The 24,178-nt window shown below is 44.2% G+C and overlaps 1 protein-coding gene across 20 annotated transcripts in view; it reads left to right on the forward strand.

The window, feature by feature from the left end:
• Positions 1-24,178, forward strand: part of CADPS (calcium dependent secretion activator) — a 598,625-nt gene that overhangs the window by 528,677 nt on the left and 45,770 nt on the right. For all 20 annotated transcript variants that reach the window (XM_066352056.1, XM_066352057.1, XM_066352051.1 and 17 more), the window contains one exon: positions 22,655-22,687. In XM_066352056.1, coding sequence (XP_066208153.1) covers positions 22,655-22,687 — 33 coding nt within the window. The remainder of the gene's footprint in view (positions 1-22,654; positions 22,688-24,178) is intronic.

The raw sequence follows: 24,178 nt of genomic DNA on the forward strand, positions 1-24,178 counted from the left end.
ATATGTAACTTTGACCTTCCCAGGTATGAGGACTGACCTCAATCCCAGAAAGCATGATGACCCCTGTCCCTGGAATTTATTGGCGAAGGTGGGGTGGGAAGAGGATTGTGACAATGGGAATTTTATCCAATTTCACTCTGTAGAACTGCCCATAATGTGTCACAGCTGAAAGAAAACCTATCCAACCCACTCCTTTGACAAACAGAGAAACCAAGGCCCAGAGAGGGGGAGTAACTTGTCTAAGGTCATACAGCAATGGACAGAGTGAGGACAGGAGCCAGCTCTCCTGCCCAGCTTCCCCCTACCACTGAGCAGCTTCCTGTGGAGAGTGGGATTCAGCTGGCACTAGAAGGCAGATGGGCAGATGAGTGGGGAAGATGCATGAAGAAGGAAGGATTCAGGGCACATGAGTGGGAAATATTAGATAATCTCTTATTGCTCAGTGAAGTCATGGAAATGGTGAAAAGAGGCAGAATTAAAGGCAACATTTCTGGAAAATGTTCCCCTGACACCCACAAAAGATGCCACTTTCTTTGAGTCTTCATTTTGAGCAACTGTTTTTACTGCACTGGACTGGAACCAGTGAAAATCAGGAAAGCTTATCTGCAATTTTCTGAGCAGAATGCAACCCACCAAAGGCCCCACCCTCACTCCTGACTCAGCAGGAAGACTAATGAAAGGTGGTGCCATGGCAGCAATGTCAAGGACATGGTTCTACAGAGATGCTCACGGGAACATTTGGAACAAAGAACACTTAGCAAAGCTTATGCAGGAGTTCTCAAGCTGAAATTGTCAGCCTCTCGTCTCTCTTTTCTGAGACATTTTGCAGCCACACCGCATTCCTCGTGGAGTCCCTGCCACGGCACAACACTTCAGTGCCGTTGCTGGGCCTAAACTTCTCTTCCTCGGTGACACTTTGCCCACGCCATGGCCACCCTCAGGCCAAAAGCACCCACTTATCACTTGCAGCCTGTGCTCCCATCTCCTACTAGTGTTCCAGTGTTGGAGACCACAAGCTGTGCTTAGAAGTGGCAGGAATATCTCCACAAGTGGATTCTGAGCTCTTGCCCAAATCTGAAAGGGCCTCTGGAGACTTCCTGCCACCCAGTCGTGTTGATTACCCTGGAGTGGAGTGCAGGGGAAAGGGTTGAGCAAAGGACACAGGTGCTGTGGGATCAGTTTTGAAATCAACAATGGGAGAAGCAGAAGTGAGTTCTGGGACCCGGGACAAAGGCGCAGGGATAGGGCTGACACCCTGGCAGGGTTTCCTTAACTCCGCTCCCATTTCTGATTCAGTTCCTCAAGTATTACTGTGCACTTACCACATCCCCACCTCAGCAGGCCTGCCAAGAATGAGCCATGTGCTCTGCCCCCCAGAAAGCTGACAAGTACCGACAAATATGCCACCCTTTCTCCCTCTTTCTCCCGCTGAGCGCCTCCTTTCCTGGGTGGGCTTGATTTCATGGTCCAAGCCAGACATTTTGGAAAACGTCTGCAGTGCACAGAGCAGGCAGGAATATTTATTTCTCATCTCCATCTGCATTGCTTCCTCTCTTGGAGAGGAGCTGGGGGAGGAGGGAGGATGAGCTGTGGCTTCTCTGTGCCAGCCCGAGAGGCGCCCAAGCGCACCCTGCCCCTCCTCCCTCCCCAGCCCAGCAGCAGTCGCAGCCTGGGATTTATGGAGGCAGGCGCCTTTGGAACTTTGGAAAGATCAGCCCAGTTGGAAATTGCAATTAGCAACTATCTGCCCATTTCTCCTGCCTGCAAGATGTGCTTTTGTGTGGGTTGCCTGCTTGCAAGAGTCCCTATTTGCAGGTAGCTTCACACTGTTCTTTTAAGGAGGCAAAGAAGGGGGACAACCAGGTGCCCAGGTCCCTCTCCCAGCAAGTTAAATCCTCTCCTTGATTCTATCAGGTGTTAACTAAGATGTTGGTTCTGGAATCCATTCATTCGCCCACCAAACATATATTTACTGAGCACCTATGGGTCATGTGTTGTTCTAGGGGCTAGGGCCACGCCTCTGTCCTGCTGGAGCTCATGTTTAGGAAAGCAGACAGACAATATAAAAGGAAAGGAGGGTACAGAATAGAGGAAGTGCTGACAAGGCCGCAAACTGGAGAGAAGGAGGAAGAGACGGAAGGCAGAATATGCGTTAGCTCAGCCTGAGCTGAAACTGAATGGGCCAGCCACAGCTACAGAGGAGGGGAGAGCCTTCTGGTCAGAACAACTGCATGGCTGGAAGGCAGGAAAGCAGGAAGGATTTTGCTAGAAATGTTGGAGGTAACAGAAAGAAGATTTAGGGATTGAGTAGATGCTAGAGGTGGGCCAAGGTAGAAGGCCCAAGATTGTGTTGTACTGAGGGGCTCAGCTGAGCTGAGTGAGTCCTGAGAGTCAGTGGGTACAGAATGGGGAGACCTGGGGTAGGACCCCAGCTCCGCCCCTCACCAGGGAGCTGTGTTACCTGGAACACAGACCACAGCTTGGTTTTTAATTCCCTTCCGTGTACTAAGATGCCAGTTGTATTAGATGAATTCTGAAGTCTAAAATAGCTGTGAGCTGCAGCTCCTATTTTTTAAGCATCTGCTAAGTGCCTGGCACAGGGCTGTGTGCATTAGTAGATTTTTCTCGGTGGATCCCCTGAACACTGCCATTCCTGAACACTCTTCCACAGATGACAGAACTGAGGCTCCGAGAGAGATTAGGCCTTCCGGCTTCACCAGCATCTTCCCTTTCGCTAAACTCTGGAGCAGGGGTCCCCAAACTACAGCCTGCAGGCTGCATTCGGCCCCCTGAGGCCATTTATCCGGCCCCCACTTCCGGAAGGGGCACCTCTTTCATTGGTGGTCAGTGAGAGGAGCACAGGGTGCATCCTGTGCTCCTGGAGTACTGTATGTGGTGGCACCGCAAAACGCGGCATCGCTCACGTACAGTACTACTTCCAGTGACGCCGGACGCATGCGTCACAGCTCCTGAAGTGCATCATATCACTTGTTACGGCTAGCAGTGACAAATATGGAACCGAACATTGACCATCTCATTAGCCAAAAGCAGGCCCATAGTTCCCATTGAAATACTGGTCAGTTTGTTGATTTAAATTTACTTGTTCTTTATTTTAAATACTGTATTTGTTCCCATTTTGTTTTTTTTACTTTAAAATAAGATGTGTGCAGTGTGCATAGGGGTTTGTTCATAGTTTTTTTTATAGTCCGGCCCTCCAACGGTCTGAGGGACAGTGAACTAGCCCTCTGTGTAAAAAGTTTGGGGACCCCTGCTCTGGAGCCTCCAAGGAGGAGGAAGGATGTAGGAGAAACCCTTCCCACCCTGAGCACCAGAACAGTTATATCAACTCCTTTAAAGCCCCCTAGAGTTCACCCAAGATCCTCCCACCCACCAAATCCATTTGAGATGGTCACAATATAACATAGAAACCCTTCAGAACAGAGACAAGAAAGTCCATTTTAGGGTCATCAGGGGCCCAAACCCTACTGTATGACCAGTTTCTTAGGTCTCAACTTACCCTCATTCGCAATTTTTTCCCCTGGCATTTTGTTTTGCAACTTAGAAATAATGAAAGTAGTCATGCCTCTTCCTGCTAGAACCCGTGGTCAGGCGGTGTTGGCACAGAGCAGCCCATGGTCAGGCGGTGTTGGCACAGAGCCGCCCATGGTCAGGCGGTGTTGGCACAGAGCAGCCCATGGTCAGGCGGTGTTGGCACAGAGCAGCCCATGATCAGGCGGTGTTGGCACAGAGCAGCCCATGATCAGGCGGTGTTGGCACAGAGCAGCCCATGGTCAGGCGGTGTTGGCACAGAGCAGCCCATGGTCAGGCGGTGTTGGCACAGAGCAGCCCATGATCAGGCGGTGTTGGCACAGAGCAGCCCATGATCAGGCGGTGTTGGCACAGAGCAGCCCATGGTCAGGCGGTGTTGGCACAGAGCAGCCCATGATCAGGCGGTGTTGGCACAGAGCAGCCCATGGTCAGGCGGTGTTGGCACAGAGCAGCCCATGATCAGGCGGTGTTGGCACAGAGCAGCCCATGGTCAGGCGGTGTTGGCACAGAGCGGCCCATGATCAGGCGGTGTTGGCACAGAGCAGCCCATGATCAGGCGGTGTTGGCACAGAGCAGCCCATGGTCAGGCGGTGTTGGCACAGAGCAGCCCATGATCAGGCGGTGTTGGCACAGAGCAGCCCATGGTCAGGCGGTGTTGGCACAGAGCAGCCCATGGTCAGGCGGTGTTGGCACAGAGCAGCCCATGATCAGGCGGTGTTGGCACAGAGCAGCCCATGATCAGGCGGTGTTGGCACAGAGCAGCCCATGATCAGGCGGTGTTGGCACAGAGCAGCCCATGATCAGGCGGTGTTGGCACAGAGCAGCCCATGATCAGGTGGTGTTGGCACAGAGCAGCCCATGGTCAGGCGGTGTTGGCACAGAGCAGCCCATGGTCAGGCGGTGTTGGCACAGAGCAGCCCATGGTCAGGCGGTGTTGGCACAGAGCAGCCCATGGTCAGGCGGTGTTGGCACAGAGCAGCCCATGATCAGGCGGTGTTGGCACAGAGCAGCCCATGATCAGGCGGTGTTGGCACAGAGCAGCCCATGGTCAGGCGGTGTTGGCACAGAGCAGCCCATGATCAGGCGGTGTTGGCACAGAGCAGCCCATGGTCAGGCGGTGTTGGCACAGAGCAGCCCATGATCAGGCGGTGTTGGCACAGAGCAGCCCATGATCAGGCGGTGTTGGCACAGAGCAGCCCATGGTCAGGCGGTGTTGGCACAGAGCAGCCCATGGTCAGGCGGTGTTGGCACAGAGCAGCCCATGGTCAGGCGGTGTTGGCACAGAGCAGCCCATGGTCAGGCGGTGTTGGCACAGAGCAGCCCATGATCAGGCGGTGTTGGCACAGAGCAGCCCATGATCAGGCGGTGTTGGCACAGAGCAGCCCATGATCAGGCGGTGTTGGCACAGAGCAGCCCATGGTCAGGCGGTGTTGGCACAGAGCAGCCCATGGTCAGGCGGTGTTGGCACAGAGGGCACAGAGCAGCCCATGATCAGGCGGTGTTGGCACAGAGCAGCCCATGGTCAGGCGGTGTTGGCACAGAGCAGCCCATGGTCAGGCGGTGTTGGCACAGAGCAGCCCATGATCAGGCGGTGTTGGCACAGAGCAGCCCATGATCAGGCGGTGTTGGCACAGAGGGCACAGAGCAGCCCATGATCAGGCGGTGTTGGCACAGAGCAGCCCATGGTCAGGCGGTGTTGGCACAGAGCAGCCCATGATCAGGCGGTGTTGGCACAGAGCAGCCAGGAGCAGGGGTCGCTTTTGTGCAGAGCTCCCGATGTCATGCCAGAGAGCGAGACTGCCACCTTGCTTGAAAGCCAGAACTGTATCGAGGAAATTCACTTCTGTCTACCAACATTTTGGTCGGAAAGCAGTTCAGATTTTAGAGTGGGGTGAGTGTTCACAATAAGTTGTTAGTGTGATCTCTGATGGCATTCCATTTTTTCTTTGGCTTCAGGTAATGCCCAGCACGGGAGAGATGGCTTTTTACAGTGTGGGGCTGGTGGTGGTGGTGCAGACAGACAAGTCTTGGGCCACCCTTAGGGATCCAATGCTGAATTCATGAAGTTCAAATCAGTTGTCCTCCACATCTCAGAGTGGAGGTGCCACAGCAGTAGTAATAGCTGACACTTATTGAACAGGTACTGTGTACCAGGCTCTGTGCTAAGTGATTTATTTACATGCACTTGTCATCTGATCCTCACATTCACCTTTGCAGTAGATACAATTATTATTCCCATTTTACAGATGAAGGGAGTAAGATGTCCAAAGTCTCACAGCTACTAAGACTCCACCTTAGATTTACTACTTTCTTATCACCAGAATGTTATTCCCATAGAAGCGCAGATACCCAGAAATGAAGTCAATGAGTGATTCTTCCAGGAACTATCTACCAACTGGTATCATTCCTAAGGGAAAAAGTCATCATTTTTCACATCTGCCCAGAAAAATATTTTTTAAATAATTTATCCACCAGCTAGTCAGTTTTGCAATAAAACTAAAGGAATAAACATTCAAATTTTCCTATTTCCTTTGCGCTTTTAAGATAATCTTTAGTTTTGTGTTAACACTTCATTTAACACCTTTATTGAGTGCCTATTTTGTGCTAGGCACTGGTGGCTTAGCAATGGATAAGAGGGACAGTGCCTCTTATTGTATATTCCCATGAGGGAGATCTATTCCCAACCAGTATATAGTTTAAACATGGCTAGTATTATATTCCAAGAGAGAAGGAGCTGATGCAATGGAACAATATCCGAAAGGGACCCAACCTCATCTGGAAAGCCATGAAGGACATGACATTTGAGCTGAGATCTAATGGATAAGTAAAATTTCACCTGGTGCAGAAAAAAACAAGAGATTCCAAGGTATGAAGGCTCAAAGAAGAAAGGGAAGGTCTAGTACATTCTGAGAACTGGAAGTTTATTGTTACTGGGGACAAGGGTCAGATCAAAAGGAGAAAAATGACAGGGATAAGATTAAAGAGCCAGTCAGAAGGCTGATCAGGAAGAAGCTTGCCCATGATGGTGGAACTTAAGGGAGTATGCCGGGCCATTATCAAAATTGATTTAGCTGGAGAAGTTAAAAGAGGTCACAGAGAGATCAGCTACCTGTTATGAGTCAGTGTTGGGTCTGTGGTCTTCTGATTCTGAAGCCTTGAGCCACATTGGAAGGCATGGCTTATTTTGTTTAATGTATTTTGTTCACATAGGCCAGCACAACACCAAGCCCTGAAGCGTTCCAGAACTCTAAGTGCTCATCTGCCACGGTTCCTACCAACTTTTTTCATCAGCTGCTCCCCGACATTCCAGACTTGACATCCACTTTGCTGTCTATGACAGATAATTTTGTTACCTAGTAGGACATCATCCTCATTTTCAAGTCATACCTTGGAAGCACAGTTGACAATTAACATACCTACTGCCCAAAGCAACCCTTCAAAAACTTTTCAGAAGAAAAAAAATAAGCATCCAAAGTTAACCATTTCCCTTAATATTTCTTGGTAGACAGATGATTATCATTCAAAGTGAACATAAGACAAACACAGTAATTTCTTCTGTGAGGTGCTGAGCAACTGGTCACAGAAATGTCAGCTATGAAATACCCACTGAACGTGTATGTGGCTTCAGATAAGAAATAATTGTTCTGAAATTAAAAGTTAGAGATTCTGACCTGACCACTGAGCCCCACGCAGTGAGAAGCTAAGCACCAGAAAGTTAGAGAGATGTGCTTGTGAAGCCCAGACTAAGAGTGGTGTGGGCGAGTAATTGACCAGGTGTAAGCCTCAGTTTCTTCATCTGCAGAGTGGGAATTGTGACACCTACTTCAGAGAGCTGATGGAACAATTAGAAATAAAGTGAGCAGTGGGCCTTGCATGGTACCTGGCATGTGTAGGTGCTCCATAAATAGCCATTTTAACCTTACTTTCAACTTAAACCTTTAAATGACCTTCGTGCTTTTAACCAACAATGTTCTCACCTGTTCAGTCCTTAGCATAGCAATCACTTCTTCTAAGCAACCCAAATTATTTTCCGTAACAGGACCAACCTAACACTCTCTTATAACTTCTATTTCAGCACATTCTTACATTAAAATTTTTGATTTATCAAAGATATTTCCCATTAAGTTTAGAGTATTTTTAGCATTTGGTGTTTTATCTTAATTCTTCAAGAACTTTTCAGACATATGTGGTCTCTAGATTACCTCTCTATTAATCAAAATATTTTCTTAACCAGAATTGAATAATCCAGTCTCCAGATATATTTTGAATTGAGTTAGATTATCTCAAGGTCAGAGGTTAATTAATCTATCCAACATTATACTCTGTTTACTGACCTAAAAAATGGGAATAATAATATGACCTATATTTTCTGGCATTGTTAGAATTAAATGAGAAAATGCTATGTACCTGGAATGTAGCAACCATTCAATATTTGTTAGATACTGTTATCATAGTGGTTATTACTGTGGTTATGTCACCAAGTATTGAGTATAAGAATCAGTTATCCAGCCAGCTACCATGTTTTAAATGACGATTGTGCGTACATTATTGAGATAGAGTTGTACATATGGAAGAAAGATAAAAGACCTTGTCTTTGTTATCTGGAAAGTGCTATCTGAATTGAGTGCATACAGCAGAAGTGGCTTCAGATTCTGTCCACTGTTTTTGGTGATGTTCTGGAGTCTGTTCACTTGCTACCTATAGTCAAGAGCCAGTTCTCCGCATCTCCTCCCATTTAGTGATATCATGTTGGTAGCTTGAAACTGACCATGGTTGAGTATTGGCACCACTGAAATAAGCAAACACTACTAACGAGGGAGAAAGTTTATTCTCCTCATTTTTTCCTTCCTTTTTCTTCTCCAGAACCTTTTTATTAATATACCATTAAGTGTTTTCCAAGTATAGAATATGTACCATATGATACCCGAGAAGATGTCAGATACTACCAAAATTCAGCATTAAATAACTCCAATCACAGTGTGAAAGGGTTATTCCCTTTATAATTTTATTTTCATTCTTATCCTTATATTTTAAAAAAAGCTCCATTGAATACTTCTCTCTCTCTCACACATCACTAAAATGTCACATCTTCATGTGTAACAGAAAGGGGGGCAGGCCCCAGTCTAGCACCCTTAGCAGGCAACCTTGTCTACCTAGAATGTAATAATTTTATTTTGTTTATGTTATATATATTTTTACCTTCTGTTTTTGTAAGTAATATTGATTTCCATTTTTGGTAATGATATAAAGTTCCCTTTTATATTTAAGTATTTTCAAATTGAGCCAATTTAAAAAAGAATATTAAGTAAATAATTAAATATAGTATAGGTGGCATAAGGGCAGTGGCCAAAGTCAGAAAGGTGGCATTGACACCAGGGGTGTGGGAAGCTGTGCGACATTCCAGCCACCCCATCGTGCAGTTGTGTAAACTGAGACCAGAAAAGAAAAATGGCTTGAACAGCTAGCTTAGTCGCAGAACCCAGATCTCTTCTTTCATCAATTTGTTTTCCGCACTCTTTATCAGAAAAGGGAGGGGAGAAGAAATAAGAGCACTCCTCTGTGCAGCTTAGCGAGGCTGATAGTGAGGGACACGTTGCCCCTGGCAGCAGGATTCACCAACCTCTACCCTCAAGTCCAGCCTGAGACGGACAAGGAGGGGAGGGGAGGCCTCAGTGGTGACAGGCAACCCTCGTGCAGAAACGTTGCTGTTCAGTAGTGACAACACAGCCGTCCTCTGCCCAGCACCAAGGCCATGCAGAGGCCACGGACACGAGGAAGATGTGGCCCTTGCCCTCCGTAAGCCTGCATTCTGTAGGGCTCCTTAGGGTTGAAGGATGTTCAAAAGACAAAACCCAAAAATGCCAGAAGTAGGGAGAGGTTCCTCTTAGAACCAAAAAATAAGTCTTCATGCCTGCTTAGAGATTTTACAAAATTAAAACTTTCCCATCTGTACACCCAAGTTTCTTCTAAAATGAGTATTTGCCATGTAGACAAGTAAAAAAACAGTAGAGCATCATTAAAAAGACAAAACCTGAAGTCCAACAGACCCGTGTTCCCAGGTCAGCTCCATAAGGCCACCAGCTGCCAGAGGGTCTTTTTGGAAGTGGTCACACCTCTCTGAGCCTCAGTTTCCTCATCTGTGAATGGTGATAAACATCATGCCCACCATAGTGGGGGCTAATTATTTAAACTGATCAGCTCTGTGCCAGGCAAACTGTAAGCATGCAGCAAGTCTTAGCAGCCTTCAGAGGGTGGGTTTGAAGGAGCCAGTGGTCCTTGTAGAAATCCTCTCTGGGAATGAAGAATTGGGACAGAAATGAGGAAAACGGAAGGAAAAACAGGTCTACTTCAATCGGGCGTCTGTTCAGAAGCCCCAGGGGGTAGGGAGTGGGGGGATGAGAGATGAGAACATACACTTCCTGGACCCAGTCTCGGAACACAGTACCCTGAGCAACAGGAGACGTGAACAGTCCTCCCTGTTAGTGAGGCGCAGCTCCCAATCGGCGTGTGGAACAGAGTGCTTTTGCTTAATAGAGATCATTTCCCTGCCTCTTGCCCAACTTTCCAGCAGTGCCAGCAGCTCTTTGTTTAATGAAAGGTAGGAACTTTGAGTAATGTGGTGGGAAGGGCTGTATTGTAATGAGGCAATATTACCCTCATTACTATGATAATAGTTTAATCACAATCAATATTTATGCACATGCACAGAAACCGTGCAATCAGTCAGTAGCCCTGCAACTTAGGGCGTTCGTGTTCTTACCCAGAGACCCTCTCCAGGAAAGCCTGCGCTCTCCCCCTCCCTCAGCCCCTCTGAAGCTGCACAGTGGTCCTCAGAGGCCATTTCAGAATATCCATGGTGGTTACGTGGATAGTTATAAATGAGGTCTTGCTTGTAGTAATAAATATATATCATCATAACTATAAAACATTTTGATTTTCAAAGTACTTCCACAGTCATTGTATGTATTTTATCTCCAGACTTGAGTAGACTGTCTTGTGAGAAGGTGAAGGCAGTGGAGAGAGGCAGCGTAATACAGCACAAGATCCTTTGATGTCAGACCCACTCAGGTTCAAATCCTAGTCCTACCACTCACTTCTTCCTCTTCTTCTTCCTCTTCTTCTTTCTCCCCTTTTTCTTCTTCTTCCTCTTCTTCTTATTCTCCTTCTTCTTTTTCTCTTTCTTCTTCTTCTTCTTCTTCTTCTTCTTCTTTTTATTTTTTTACATTTATTTATTGATTTTAGTGAGAGAGGAAGGGAGAGAGAGAAAGACGGGAACATTGATCTGCTCCTATATGTGTCCTGACCAGGGATCAAACAGGCAACCTCTGCGCTTCAGGACAATGCTCTAACCAACCCAGCTGTCCGGCAGAGCTAGCTCTAACACTTTGTAGCTGTGTTCCTTAGGGAAAGCACCTTAACCTCTCTGAGCCACAGTTCCCTCATTTGTAAAGTGAGATGACAGTTCTAATAAGAATTGAATAAGATAGAGTAAATCAGGCACTTGATCATTGGTAAATACATCCATATTTTTATATGTGACTAGATATCAGTATTATTTCTCTGTTGTCTTTGAGAAAACTAAACAATTGCTTTCCCCAAAGTCACACAGACAGTAGCTGAGAGAGTAGGAGTGAGTGTCCAGACTTGGAATCCAATATTCTCTTTCTATTATCAGAAGAAAAAATAGCACTCATTCCATTTAATACTGGCAACTTAGGGAAACCTTATTTTAAAACATTCCAATGCTTAACTCCTATCTTTTAAATATGAATCAAATTTTGAAAGCCAGTGATCCTGTTCCTGAGCCATGGTCCTAAGAAATGTTTGGTGTCCCAGTTCCCACATCTGTAAAAACAGGGTTTATAAACGCCCGCTCTCTGCCAGGGAGATGAGGAGAGCTGTGCCTCTATGTAGCATTTCCACAGCCCAGCACTTCCCAGCTGGGCAGAAATGCCATTGGTCTCCGGCAGGCGCTGAAGACATTTCGGCACCTGCAGCGACAGAGCTCTGAGAGTTCATCATGCTGCCTGTGACTCCAGATATGCTGCAAGGGTTGTGTTTGTCTCCAGTCTCAGAAACTGTTGGAAGGGCTTTCACTGTAATCATCACTTGGCCCCAAGCAGGAGCCACTGAGGTTTGCTCAACTGCTCACTCGCACACACAGTCCCAGAACATCCACCCACTGGCACATTCTGTCTCCCCCAGCAGTCGGTCCCTTCGTTGGCACTTACAGTGTATCCTTCCTCCAAAGATGCACTTATGTATTGAGGGAGGTTTTTGCTTGGTTTTCTTGTGCTTTTGTCAAGGACATATCATTCTGAGGAATCCTGACTTTGATCAAGCAAAACCCTTGAAGCACTTACCCTGGAAAAGATACATTCTTCCTGCAAAATGTCTTTCTCCATGAGAATGTTAAAAATTCTATCACTTGTTCTGTTCTTTTTTTCAATAAATTTTTTATGAAAGAAGTATATAGACAGACATGGTTAAAAATGAAATAGTACAGAAACACTTATAATAATAATGTTTTTAAAAAGCAACATTCCTTGTCCTACCTTTTTCCACCATAATCCCTGATCTCAGAAGGGACCTTTGAAACAATTTTGTGTTTATCTTCAGAGCTCTAAGTACTATTCTTCTATTGATCGATCTTAGAGATTGACCCCTACTATAATAGACAGAGTTTCGTCCCACTTCACCAGCTTCCACTTCTCTTTCTCCCCTTGGTACATTGTGTAACATGATTGTTCTTCTTGGCACCGTTATAGCTTTAAATAATACCCATCCACCTTTAGTTCTCGTTCCGTCCGCAAGATGAGGCTATGGATACCCATGCCCTGTTTTTCTCTGCTTTCTCCTCCAACTGATCTTTCTTTCTAAAATGGGAAATGAATGACAATCTCTTCATTTCTTCATTAAGAACATAGTAATGAATATTTATGAATGTTTCTTGCATCATCACCAGCACTGTCCAATAGAACTTTCTGCAATGATGGAAATATTCTATATCTGAACTATCTAATACAATAGCCACTAGCCACATGTGGCCCATGAGTACTTGAAATGTGGCCAGTACCACTCAAAAGTTGAAATTTTCATTTTATTTTGTTTAAATTCATAAATTTAAAAAGCCACATGTAGCTCTTGGATCATGCAGTGCTAGACCAAGCTTAATATACAAATCTGATTACCTAGGACAGCCTGAATTTCCAGCAGAAATGATAATGATCACTGACTCATAGTTCTTCCCATGCCCTGGAAACAATTCTAGGAACTCAGTTAATAACTCAACAACTTTATCGTGAGCATTATTACCTTGATTTTGTAGATGAGGAAAAAGAGGCATGGAAAAGATGAATATCTTATCTACTAAGTGGTGAGCTAGAATTTGGCCCCATGTGATCCAACCCCAGAGTCTGTGCTCTCAACCACTTCCCTATATTGCCTCCAATCCCCTTCAGAAGTTCTCTTTTTTAGAAACATCCTTTCTTAGATACTATTTCCAATCTGCTAATGAATGATGTGGTCACATCTTCTTCCATGTTATTGCCCCAAGCCATGCTTATAGTGCATTCATTTGTAAACCTTGCCCATTCCATTTCTGCCAGAAAAGGAGAACATAAAACTGGAGGCAGAGGGAGGATATGGGCCAGAAAGCAGTGCCCATTAGCCCAGGCACAGGAAGCTGTTCCTCTGGCCTGGTGATTCCAACAAGAGGAATCACCACATGCACTGTGGGTCCGCCATGTTCCTTTGCTCTGCCTCTCTCTGTGCACCCTCTTCATTAATTTTTACAACAGTCCAAAGAGGTACAGCTGAGGAAGCTCCAACTAAAGAGTGCTGGGAATGTGAAGTGAGGTGGTTCATGAGAAACACCAAAAACAGTGCCTGGCACAGAGTAAATACTCAACACATGCTCCGATTGTAATCCTGTTATGTCTTTGCCAAGTCTACCCACTGGGCCACACTACACTGTCTGGTACCTGTGTGAATGCTCTTTATTTTTTGCTGTTTTTTTACTTTTCCCTGTTACTACAGTTTTTCCTGGAGCCTCATTTCCAGAGCTCTTATTATTAATAAAATAGTAATAGCCTTTTACTTTACTGCTAGAGTATTTATAACCTTTCCAAGGTGTGGGGAGTGTTTTCTATTCCACATTCTAACTAGAACCTGCCTCATACACCAGCAGATAGTTACAGGCTTTTTTTTTTTTTAATTAGGAAGGAATTTGAGAAAACAATTAGCCAGGTGCACTATTATAATAGATAAAGACATGAGGTCAACAGATTAGGCAGGCAAGTAGCTGAGGTTAGTCAACTAGTAAATGCTCAAATTAGGATTAGAAATTTACATTTTTTTATTCTTCCCACAGCTCTCTGTCTCCCACTTAAATCATGTTCTATCCCAGAATTCGAAAAGTTCTGGAAAGGACCAGACAATAAGTATTTTGACTTTATAAGCTGCGTAGTCCCTGTCACAGATACTCAACTTCTGCCCTTATAGCATGAAAGCAACTATATGCGAGATGTGAGGGGGCAGACATGGCTGTGTCCTAATAAAACTTTACTTATGGAGCCTGAAGTGTTAATATCCTATCATTTTCACATGTCAGGAAATAGTATTTTTCTTTCGATTTTTTTTCAACCATTTAAAAAATGAGGAACTCATTTTTAATTTGTGGACCATCCAAAAAAGGCAGAAGGCTACATTTGGCCCATGGGCCATCATCATTGGCTGATCCTTGTTCTAGTTTGCTAACTATAAGTGGGAACACACTTGGCAGTAAAAATCCAATGAACCACAGGCGAATTAAATATTAGTAAGAATATTAGATAATGCTTCTTGAGCTCTTACTGTGTACCAGGCATTGTGTTGAGCACTTTGTATGATGTTAACCTGTTTGGCCTTACAAGAACCCTCTCAAAAAGATGTTGTTATCCTCATGTTGAAGATGAAATTACCCAAGCTTGTTCAACTAGTCAGTGATAGCACACAATGAAAACCAAGATCTTTCTGTCCCAAAACCCTTCTATGTCCCGTAAAGTAGGCTTCCCCTTCTCCCAGATCCCAGGTGGTTGGTAGGTAAGATATAGCTTTAGAATGACACATCATTTTCAGAATATCAACAACTTGATGTAGTGAAAGGACTCCACACTTTCTAACCAGACCTGGGCTTGTATTCCAGCTTCACCACTTACTGGTTCACCTCTTGAGAGTTGCTTAACCTCTCTAAACCTCTATGCCCTCATTTGTAAAGTGACAAAATGAGTCTTCTAATGTGCCACACTGATGACTGAGTTAATTATATGTAAGGTGCCTAGACAGTGCTCCACACATATGTGCTCAATAAACATCATTAAAGATCAGGTGAAAATCAAGTTGCTTGTTAATGTTTTTATAGCCAGGAGACTCGGTGACCTCCTAACAGTGTCCTCTGGGGAAATGCACGCAGTGGGTACAGTTGGGGAAATATGAGACAAAGTAACACCTTCGTCAATGTCTTGGTCATCTATTGCTGCATAACACATTATGGCAAAATTAGTGACCGAAAACAATCAGATTATTTTGCTCACAATTTTGAGGGTTAGGAATTTAGGAAGAGCTCTGCTAGGAGAGTCTTTGGTTTCATGACTAACCAGGGTCAGCAGGAGACTGAGCTGGGCTGGGGCTGGACATCTGATACCTCAATGTACTTCTGTGTGCTTCTTTCTCCCCATATGGGGTTTCATTCTGCTGACCTTCTCCATGTGCCATGGCTTCTTACAGCATGGTAGTCCTACCACAGTGCTCTTGTAGGAGAGCTGGCTTTCAAGAGTGAGGAAGTGGAAGCTGCCAGCTCTTCCAAAACTCAGCTCAGAACTGGCATGTAGTCACCTCCAGCATGTTCTGCTGGCCAGAGCAGTCATAGGCCTTCCAGGGGGTGAAGGCATAGACTCCACTTCTCAATGAGGGAGTGGCATGCCCACACAGGGAGCAAAATATTGATGGCAAGTATCCTTGGAAACAAGCTACATGTTGTGAACTGGGTTTGGAATTCACATTTCAATGCAGAGATCTCTACGATCCATGCTGGTCTTCAGGGATCTCTTTCTAAAATGTTGAGCCTGAGGAGCCAGGGAGATGTAAAATCAGAGAGATAGCCTAGACCACAACCTGGCACAGGGCCAGAGAAGAAAATCAGCGTAAGGCGGCCCAGTCTATTACTGCACAGTGAGTCACAAGCTCTTCCCTGAGCCAGAGAACAGTGGCACCATACCTAAGTGTGCAGGTATTTGAGAATTACTGACCCCCACCTCTAGCAAACATAGCTCAGTCTATATCCTGAAACCTGACCCTACAAACCAGCCTCTTCAGAGGTGAAAGGAAAAGAGATTGCAAAACTAATAGCCAACACTTATTGAATACATACTATGTGCTAGGCCCTGTGCAAAGGTTTTTACATACATTAACTCATTTAATCCTTGACATGCACTAAATGAGTAGAGGTCAGATGCTTAGAAGTGTGTCCTTTACATGCTAACACTTAAGAAATCTGACTTTTTAAATTAATAATCCATAGAACCACCCTATGAGGAGATATTATTGTTATTTATTTATTAAAAAGGAAACTGATGCTTAAAGACATCAATAACCTGGCCCACAGCTGGAAGATGGCAGGACCCCATGCCAGCCTGGGCATCTGACTCTGGACCTCAAGCTCTGACCTGCACACTATACTCTTGTAGTATAGGAAAACAAGCTCTTTTCATAGAGGCAGTAAATACCAGTTTCTTTTTAATTGATAGTACCTAATTCAGTGTCCCTTTCAGAATGTTAAAGCTTAAAAGTCAAATTCAAGAAAGCCCTGGCAACCTCTACCTTGGGTACTGACTATACTCAGAAGTCATTTATACAACACATTTTCATTGAGCCCCTTCTATACACTAGGCAGTGTAGACTAGGAGAGAGAGAGAAATTCTTATTCCTCACAGAGTCTACATTCAAGACATGAGGATGGTGACAGATGATAAAATTCAAGTAATAAAGATAAAATTATTTTATAGACAATAGTGGCAATATGTAACAGTTTTACATACTGAACTGCCGAGAGAGAGAGAGAGAGAGAGAGAGAGAGGGAAAAGAAAGGAAGGAAGGAAAGAAGGGAGGAAGGAAGGAAGGAAGGAAGGAAGGAAGGAAGGAAGGAAGGAAGGAAGGAAGGAAGGAAGGAAGGGTGGGAGGGATGGAGGGAGGGAGGGATGGAGGGAGGAAGGGAGGGAGGGAGAGAGAAAGAGAGAGAGAGAGAGAGAGAGAGAGAGAGAGAGAAAGAAAGAAAGAAAGAAAGAAAGAAAGAAAGAAAGAAAGAAAGAAAGAAAGAAAGAAAGAAAATCTAAATCACTAAAACCACCTGAGTTAAGGAAGTAGAGAAAGGAACAAAATCTCATTGCATCATTATCTTGGCAGCAGAAATTTCAATAGCCAAACATTGAAGTCAGTTTTGCTAGCCTCTTGAGATGATGTGGTTGGTGTTTCTAGGCAAAGGCAGAGAAATCAGGTCAGGGATCCTGAGAAGTCAAACAGGCAGGGGTGGAGCCAGCCTATGCAGAGAATAAATTGTTTCCTTGTTTGATTTTTTTTTCCAAGCTACTGTGGGGAGAAAGGAGAACCCTGGCAGCCACTAATGCAGTGGTATCTGTTCAGACTTTTTTCTCCCATCTTTGAGTCTTACCCATCAGATTTCTGTTTGCAAAAAGGGCCTAATCCACTTTTTTTTTTTTTTTTTGGTTTGTGCATTGATTTAATAGTATCAAACCCTGAGTCCACGTGGTCTGCACCTGGATCGCTTTTCCCCTAATGAAGCCAGAGAAGTGGTTTAAGCTCCCGCCGAGCTTCCTATCAAAGCTTCACAATGATTAACTCAGGTCCCCTTCTTAGGACCAGGCAGAAGAAAATCCCTTAGTCATCAGCATTGTGAAAATCCCAGAATGGTGAGTGTTCAATGAAAAGATTACCTTGGGCACCTGAAAAATAATGGAAGAGTTCAATAAAGAAACCATTAAGCCTGTCTCCACACGCTAAGTCAGGTGGAGGGCCAAGGTAATTAGCTGGGACTTTTGGCCAGAGAAACTGTATTGGACCTTCAGCCCTGAGTCAGCACAGATAATTATTCGAATCCCTCGTACATTTTTCCTGGAGAAGCAATTTTAGGTTGTGCCTACACACTCACACACAAAACTTAAATATGACCAGTCAAAAAAAGAGGTTTGATAATGTTTTTGGTTGTTGTTTCTTTTTAACCAAATAATAGGCTGCTTAGGAATGGGAGGGCCAAAGCTGTAACTTATTAGCTGTGTAACCTTAAGCCAAGTTGCTTAATCACTGTTTGTCTTAGTTTCTTCAACTATAAAAAGGGAATATTACTAAGATATCACCTCCTCAAAAGATTGTTGTGAGGATTAAATATAACAAATGCAATATTCCTAACTCATCACCTGGCAACTCATAAGCTCAAGCAGTGTTACTTATAATTCTGAATTATTGGATGGGCATGACTCATTCTGAGTGTTGGAGAGATTGTGCATTTAGGCGTCATCTGAGAAAGGCATCATCCACCATCATTAGGAATCATGGTGCAGAGCCCCTCCTGTGGTCCTGGTACGTAATGAATGCTCTGTGCCTCGAGCGTTTGGAAGCACAAACAAGTGTTTACTGACTGCTTGTCTCCCAACCTTCACCCTTGTCTCCACAGCCTCTCCTGATCTGTGTCTCTTTTTCTAAATTCCTTTCCCAAAACTGGCTGTATTGGGGGCAGGTGGGGAGCTCATGGATACTACTAAATGAGTGATAGTCTTTGTCCCTCCAGAGAGGATTGTGAAAAAACAGGGAATCTCAAAAAATAAAGGCACACTTCTTGCCTCTCCTTTGAGGGCAATTGAGTCCCCGCTTAAAAAGGGTGCCAGACCAAGTGTGTGGGGCACACCCCTCTCACTGCCCTGATCTCCCAAGCCCACGGCACACAGCGTGATCCCAGAGAGCAGTAAGTTGGTGTCACTAAATACGACAGAGGGCACTGGCCTGGAGTGTCCTCTCAGCTCAACCTGCACTCAACCATGCTGAGGTCAGGAGCAGAGGGCTTTGCTGTCTGCCTCTGCATTTCAAGGGCAAGTTCTCCAGGGCATAGGATGCTCACAGACTTGGCAGCAAATGCCAGACTGAGAACCCACTCAGATACCTGCTGGTAACCTGGGGAGGTTCCAGCATCCTGTTTTTATGGCAAGAAATTGCCTGTGGCTCAGAGATGGAGAGTGAAACTGTTGCCTCTGCCGCCAGAACGAGGAGCCTGTGTTTCATCTACACCAATACGCCAGTATGTCCACTAGTCATGACAAGAACAGGCTCATGTTACCACGGACCCAGCACTGTTCTGCTCACCAGTCTGATTGCCTCGTTCAACCGCAGTATCCCCTTGTGTAACGTGATCATCGCCCCCTTTGCAGAAGCAGCTCAGAGAGTCACCAAGCTAGAAAAGTCAGAGGGTTGGGTGGAGGGGGGTGAAGAGGGACAAATATACAGTGACGGAAAATGATTTGACTTTGGGCGATGAGCATACAACACAGTTAACAGTTCAAATTCTATAGAGATGTTCACCTGAAACCTATGTACTCTTATTGATCAATGTCTCCCCATTAAATTTAATTTCAAAATAAAATAAAATAAACACAAACTTTTGAGATCCATGGATGGGGAACAAATACAGTGACAGGATTCTATAAAACAGGTAGTACTTTTAAAAAAATTGATATTTTCTTCATCAAAGCCTACGTAAGATGGAAAATAGTTCTGTCTAGATTGTAAAACCTGTTATTGACTTGATCTAGAGACAGGGCGTGGTGTGCTATTGGATTTCCAACCCTCAGTGAGATGGGAGGAGCTGGTTGTAATACCTATGAGCAGAGCTGGTCATAATACATATCCCTATGCATATGTGAAAGAAATTATATGCTGAAAGGTAGCACTGTTGGCATAGACAGGAAAAGGTTCCAGGGACTAGAGTTCTAATCCTGGCTCTCACACAAAGCCTGCTACAGAGCCTCTGCTGAGCTGCCCACAGAGGAGGTCTCGACATCCAGGGTGGCCATGCCGGCTGGACTGAGATAGCTCTCTGCACCTTCTTTGGAGGACCTGTCACTTTACTCTTGCATCCTGATTCTGTATTCTAGTAGGACCGTGAACAAGTTTGCTCCATCTGAATTGAAGCCCTTACTTAACTACATGACAATGATCATGTTCTTTGCCAGTAGCCCTTCCTTTTCCAGCCAGATGCCTCTGCTTTCACTTTCCTTACACAAGACCCTTCCAGACTCCCCTGTATCCTTATTGACATCTTTTTTGAACTTCAAATAGCTAGAACCAAGAATGGTATACCATATTATCCAAATAATAGCACCACAAATTACTCTGTACTATTTTTTCCTATTATTATGGGACAGTAGGACAATCGATAAGACTTCATGAAAGTCAGCAGTTGCCAGAGAGAAAAAGAAGCCCAGGGGCCTGAGGCTGGTGCGTGAAGCAGCATGGACTGCTTTCACTCGTTACATGGCGCTTGCTTCGTCTTCCAAACTGCCTGGAAACGGACAGAATTTGACTGGTGTCATTCTCCTGGTTGTAAATGCATGTTAGTGGTGAATGGAGAGTAGGCATTTTTAAAGGTTGATCATTTCAGCTGTAGCAAAACTCCGACCAACTGCCAAGCACCAGCTCTACAGAGCAAAAGAGGCAATTTCCCACTGAGAATAATTACTTTGCCAGCACCTCCCCTGACCACTGGTGCTTGAGTTCCTCACACTTTCTACCACTGGGGTGGAATCAGGAGTTCAAAGAAAAAGTTGGGGCTCAAGGGTCCTGGCTCCTCTGCCTTCTGACTGAGATCTTTAGAAAATACATTCTTCAGTTCTGTGGTTTTAGTGTTCTGTCATAAATATCTATGACTCATACCCCCCCCCCCAAGGTGACTGAAAGAAGAAACTGTACATAAAAAGTGCTTTGCAAGGTGGAAAACATCCTAAAAGTGTTAGATGTTCTTTCAAATCTAACTTAGAAGAAAAAGGAGGAGACTTAGAAGAAAAGAAAGCCACCTTTTTGCTCAAATGAAATTCTGGAACAGGAATAAAGAGGAATGATTTGGGGTCGTGAGTCATTTAAAAGAAATATTAGTTGTGCAAAATCTGGAACACTTTCCTCAAACCTTTCAATAGCCCAGAGCTTTGCCTCACCCACTAGGCTTTACAGGCAGCCAGCTTTTTATATAAAAATGTTGGCTTTCAGAGGCATTTCATTCTGGTCATTCCTCTGCTTATTCCTCAACTGTTCTGAAGCCAGAACTGGTCACTAGTTTTTTCTCTTTCCTTCCTTCTACAAATTTCTCCTAAGTGCCCTTTCTAAGGTTCCAAGTAAGTCACTGAGGAGACAGCCATGAGCAAGACCTGACATGGTGGGAGATAGACATTGCACAAAGACTTCTGACTTGCAATGACAATCAGGGCTGCATAGAAAAAGTGTAAGGTTCCAGGGGAACCGGCAACGGGGGCATCTGGGCGTCACCAGATGCTGGCAATGATTCCAGATAGAATGCTTAGCTCTCTACTTAACTAGCCAATGTGTGTTCAGCCCTTTAAAGTTTAAAAGCACTTTCTAATTTTTTTTTTCACTTGATCGGGCTCTCCACCCTGCAAAATACACAGTATTATCATCCTATTCTGGATATCTAGAAACCAAAACTAAGGTACTGAAGTGATTATCCCAGGGTTAACTGGTTCTGTCCTTTATAGTACATTTGACTCTAAATTCTAGGCTCTTTCCACCCCTCACTTTGGCTCATTGGCCTCTCTCCCTTGGGAGTAGACACTTTGCAGAGTAGTTTTGGGAAGAGGGCAAGAGGGCAAATGCTCCCTTGGATACTTTCATGCGGATAGATCTCCTCAGCCTGCCTGAGAGGGGAAAAAACATTCTCACTGCTGTGTGTGCCTATCAGTCTCTGTGGTTGCCAATAAAACTGGAAACTTGCTACCTCAAATAGCCCTAGTCTTACCTGTGCCTAGAGGAACATGTGTGACCAAATGCAGTCAAAATTAGACACACAGAGTATCAGACAAACCACCATAGATGGTGTTCCTCAAATTCAGCTGTTCATTGACTTCTCATAGCACCCAGAGCTTACCCGGCTTGTTATGAATCGCTCTCCTTAGCTACTGTTTGTTGCACTATGTCCCAGGATTTGTGTGCATTCGCCATGCTGGCAACCAGCTGAAGTAGGGGCCAGTAGAATAGCCATTGTGCAGATGATATGACTGAGGCTCAGAGAAACAACATCACTTGGCCAAGGTCACATAGCTTGTAAGTTAAAAAGGCAGGATTTGAACCCAGGTCTGACTCCAAACTCCATGCCAGACTCTCTCCCTAAAAAACAGAAAATAAATTTCCTGCACTTTTCTTCTGGGTTTTCTAGTATTTAAAACTGAGAGACACAACATTACAGTTGGGGCAATTTTGAAAAGCTCTGGTACCCTTCTAACCCACCCAGACACCCCTATCTCTCTGGGTTAAGGATGCACAAAGGCCGCAGCCCTCTTCTTAAAGAGAGGTCATTAACACTGAGAACTAAAAGTTCCATTCAGACAAACCTGCAGCCAAGTGACACAGGCCCCAGGAAGTAACAGCAGCCTTTAGGTGCCTTTCTGGACTGGGGAACCCTCCACTCAACAGCTGGGGTGAGCGCCAGTCATTTCAGAGGGAGGAGGAGAATGAAGTGCTCTCACGCCAGCTACAGTTTCATCCGGAACACTGCGCTCTCTTCCTGTTCACTTGCTCTCCCTCTGTCCCATGTCTCCTTGTCTCCTCCCTCCTCCGCCCCTCCTTCTCCTTCTTCCTTTCTTTTTTTCTCTCTCAAGCAGTAGCTATGGCTTGGGGAAAAATAGCAAACAGATTTTATCTTTGTAGTACCTTTCTGTGTTTTCTAGTCAGCTCCACGCCAGCATATTGTTTTAACTCTGACGATGCTACTGCTCTGAGCTGTGAACAATCAAACGTAAGCACCAGCCTCACTTTCACCCTCTTCTCTCCTTTTCAGGTGAAGGCAGCTTCCAAATATGTGGATGTACCTGTGAGTATTTGAAAATTGTTTTGAGAGTTTGATTTTTTTGGTTTTGGGGTTTTGTTTTGTTTTTTTGTTTTTGTTTTTGTTTTATTAGAATTTTTATGGTGCTGTTTTCATTAGTTGCTGCTAAATTATATATTCCTGAATTGAGTCACCAGAAAGAGGGAAGCCAAGAACATTTCATGGTAAAATTTTTAGCAGCTGAGAAGAGAGTAGGGTTTCTTTTATCAGGAGGAGACATCCTATTTGAGGATAAACCCAGTTTACTTCCATTTCTATCTTCACTGGTTTTTCTGATATATTCATTCTGTGATCACTCTACTCACCTCATCCCCTGCATGTCCATGTTGGAAGTAAAGTCATGAGCTAGAAATTTGCACAGGGTGCCATATATTTTTTTAAACAAATAAATTCTGAATTTGTTCATTTTGGGGTCAATTCTGCATTTGTTTTAAAGAAGCCTTACAAAACTGCTTATAATTAGTGCAGACCTCATTTATGAAGAGAGCTCTCAAAGTTCACAGATAAAGCACTTGAAGTTGCCCAAAATTTGCATTTAAATTGAGGTTAAGAACTACACATGAATGCTAGAATGTGGGATTACCTGTGATAAACCAGGACACATTTATGGACAGACTTTGCCCTGCCTAATAGCAAAATAAAATTGGAGAGATTCAAATATATTCCAATAAAGGGGAAAAGAAAATTATTCTGTTTCTATGTTTCTAGCAAAAGAGGTGTGAAGCTATTATAAAATATTAAATTTAGAGAGCTTATCTCAACAGCCACTAAGGGGTCTCATACTGAACACCTCTCATTCTGAACGTGGTTAAGTACCATCATTGTTCAAATACTTATTTGTTAAAATTTGTTTTTTTCTAAAAGGATTTATATTAACATTTAAATTCATTTCCCCAGGAAGTTAAATGTGTAATGGCTTATTGGCTTATTTCTCAAAGGGAGGCAAAATGGAAAATTGGAGTGAATTTAACATTAGCATATATTTTGTTTGTTTAATGAAAAGATGTACAATCAATAAATATGCTTTGAATTCATATAACATTTTTTATTGAGGGTTCTCAGACTCCTTTGCATAGACAGTCCTTACAATGGGAAAGAGAAAAAGCTCACATAACTGCAACAAGGAGAGAAGTTAAGTAATTTATTTTCCCAAGGAGCAAAAGTAAATCACAGGGAGCAAAGTAAATCAAATTCTCTGAGATTGTTTCTCCATCCTTAAAATAGAGATAATACTAACAAGGCTGGTTTGCTGGGCAGATGAAATGACACAGGTATATGGAACACAGAGGGTCCTCAGGTTACGACACAGTTCCATTTCTACGACAGTGACGTAACCTGAATTTTGCTGTAAGTCGAAACACACCCTAACCTAAGTCACTTATCTATCCTAACACAGTTGTAAAATCATATCTAGAACATAAAAACACAACTAAGCCGCAGAAAAAGGAAAAGGACATAAATAAACTGTACTGTACA

This window comes from Saccopteryx leptura, chromosome 10 (genome assembly GCF_036850995.1).
Source record: "Saccopteryx leptura isolate mSacLep1 chromosome 10, mSacLep1_pri_phased_curated, whole genome shotgun sequence".
NCBI classification, from domain to species: Eukaryota; Metazoa; Chordata; class Mammalia; order Chiroptera; family Emballonuridae; genus Saccopteryx; species Saccopteryx leptura.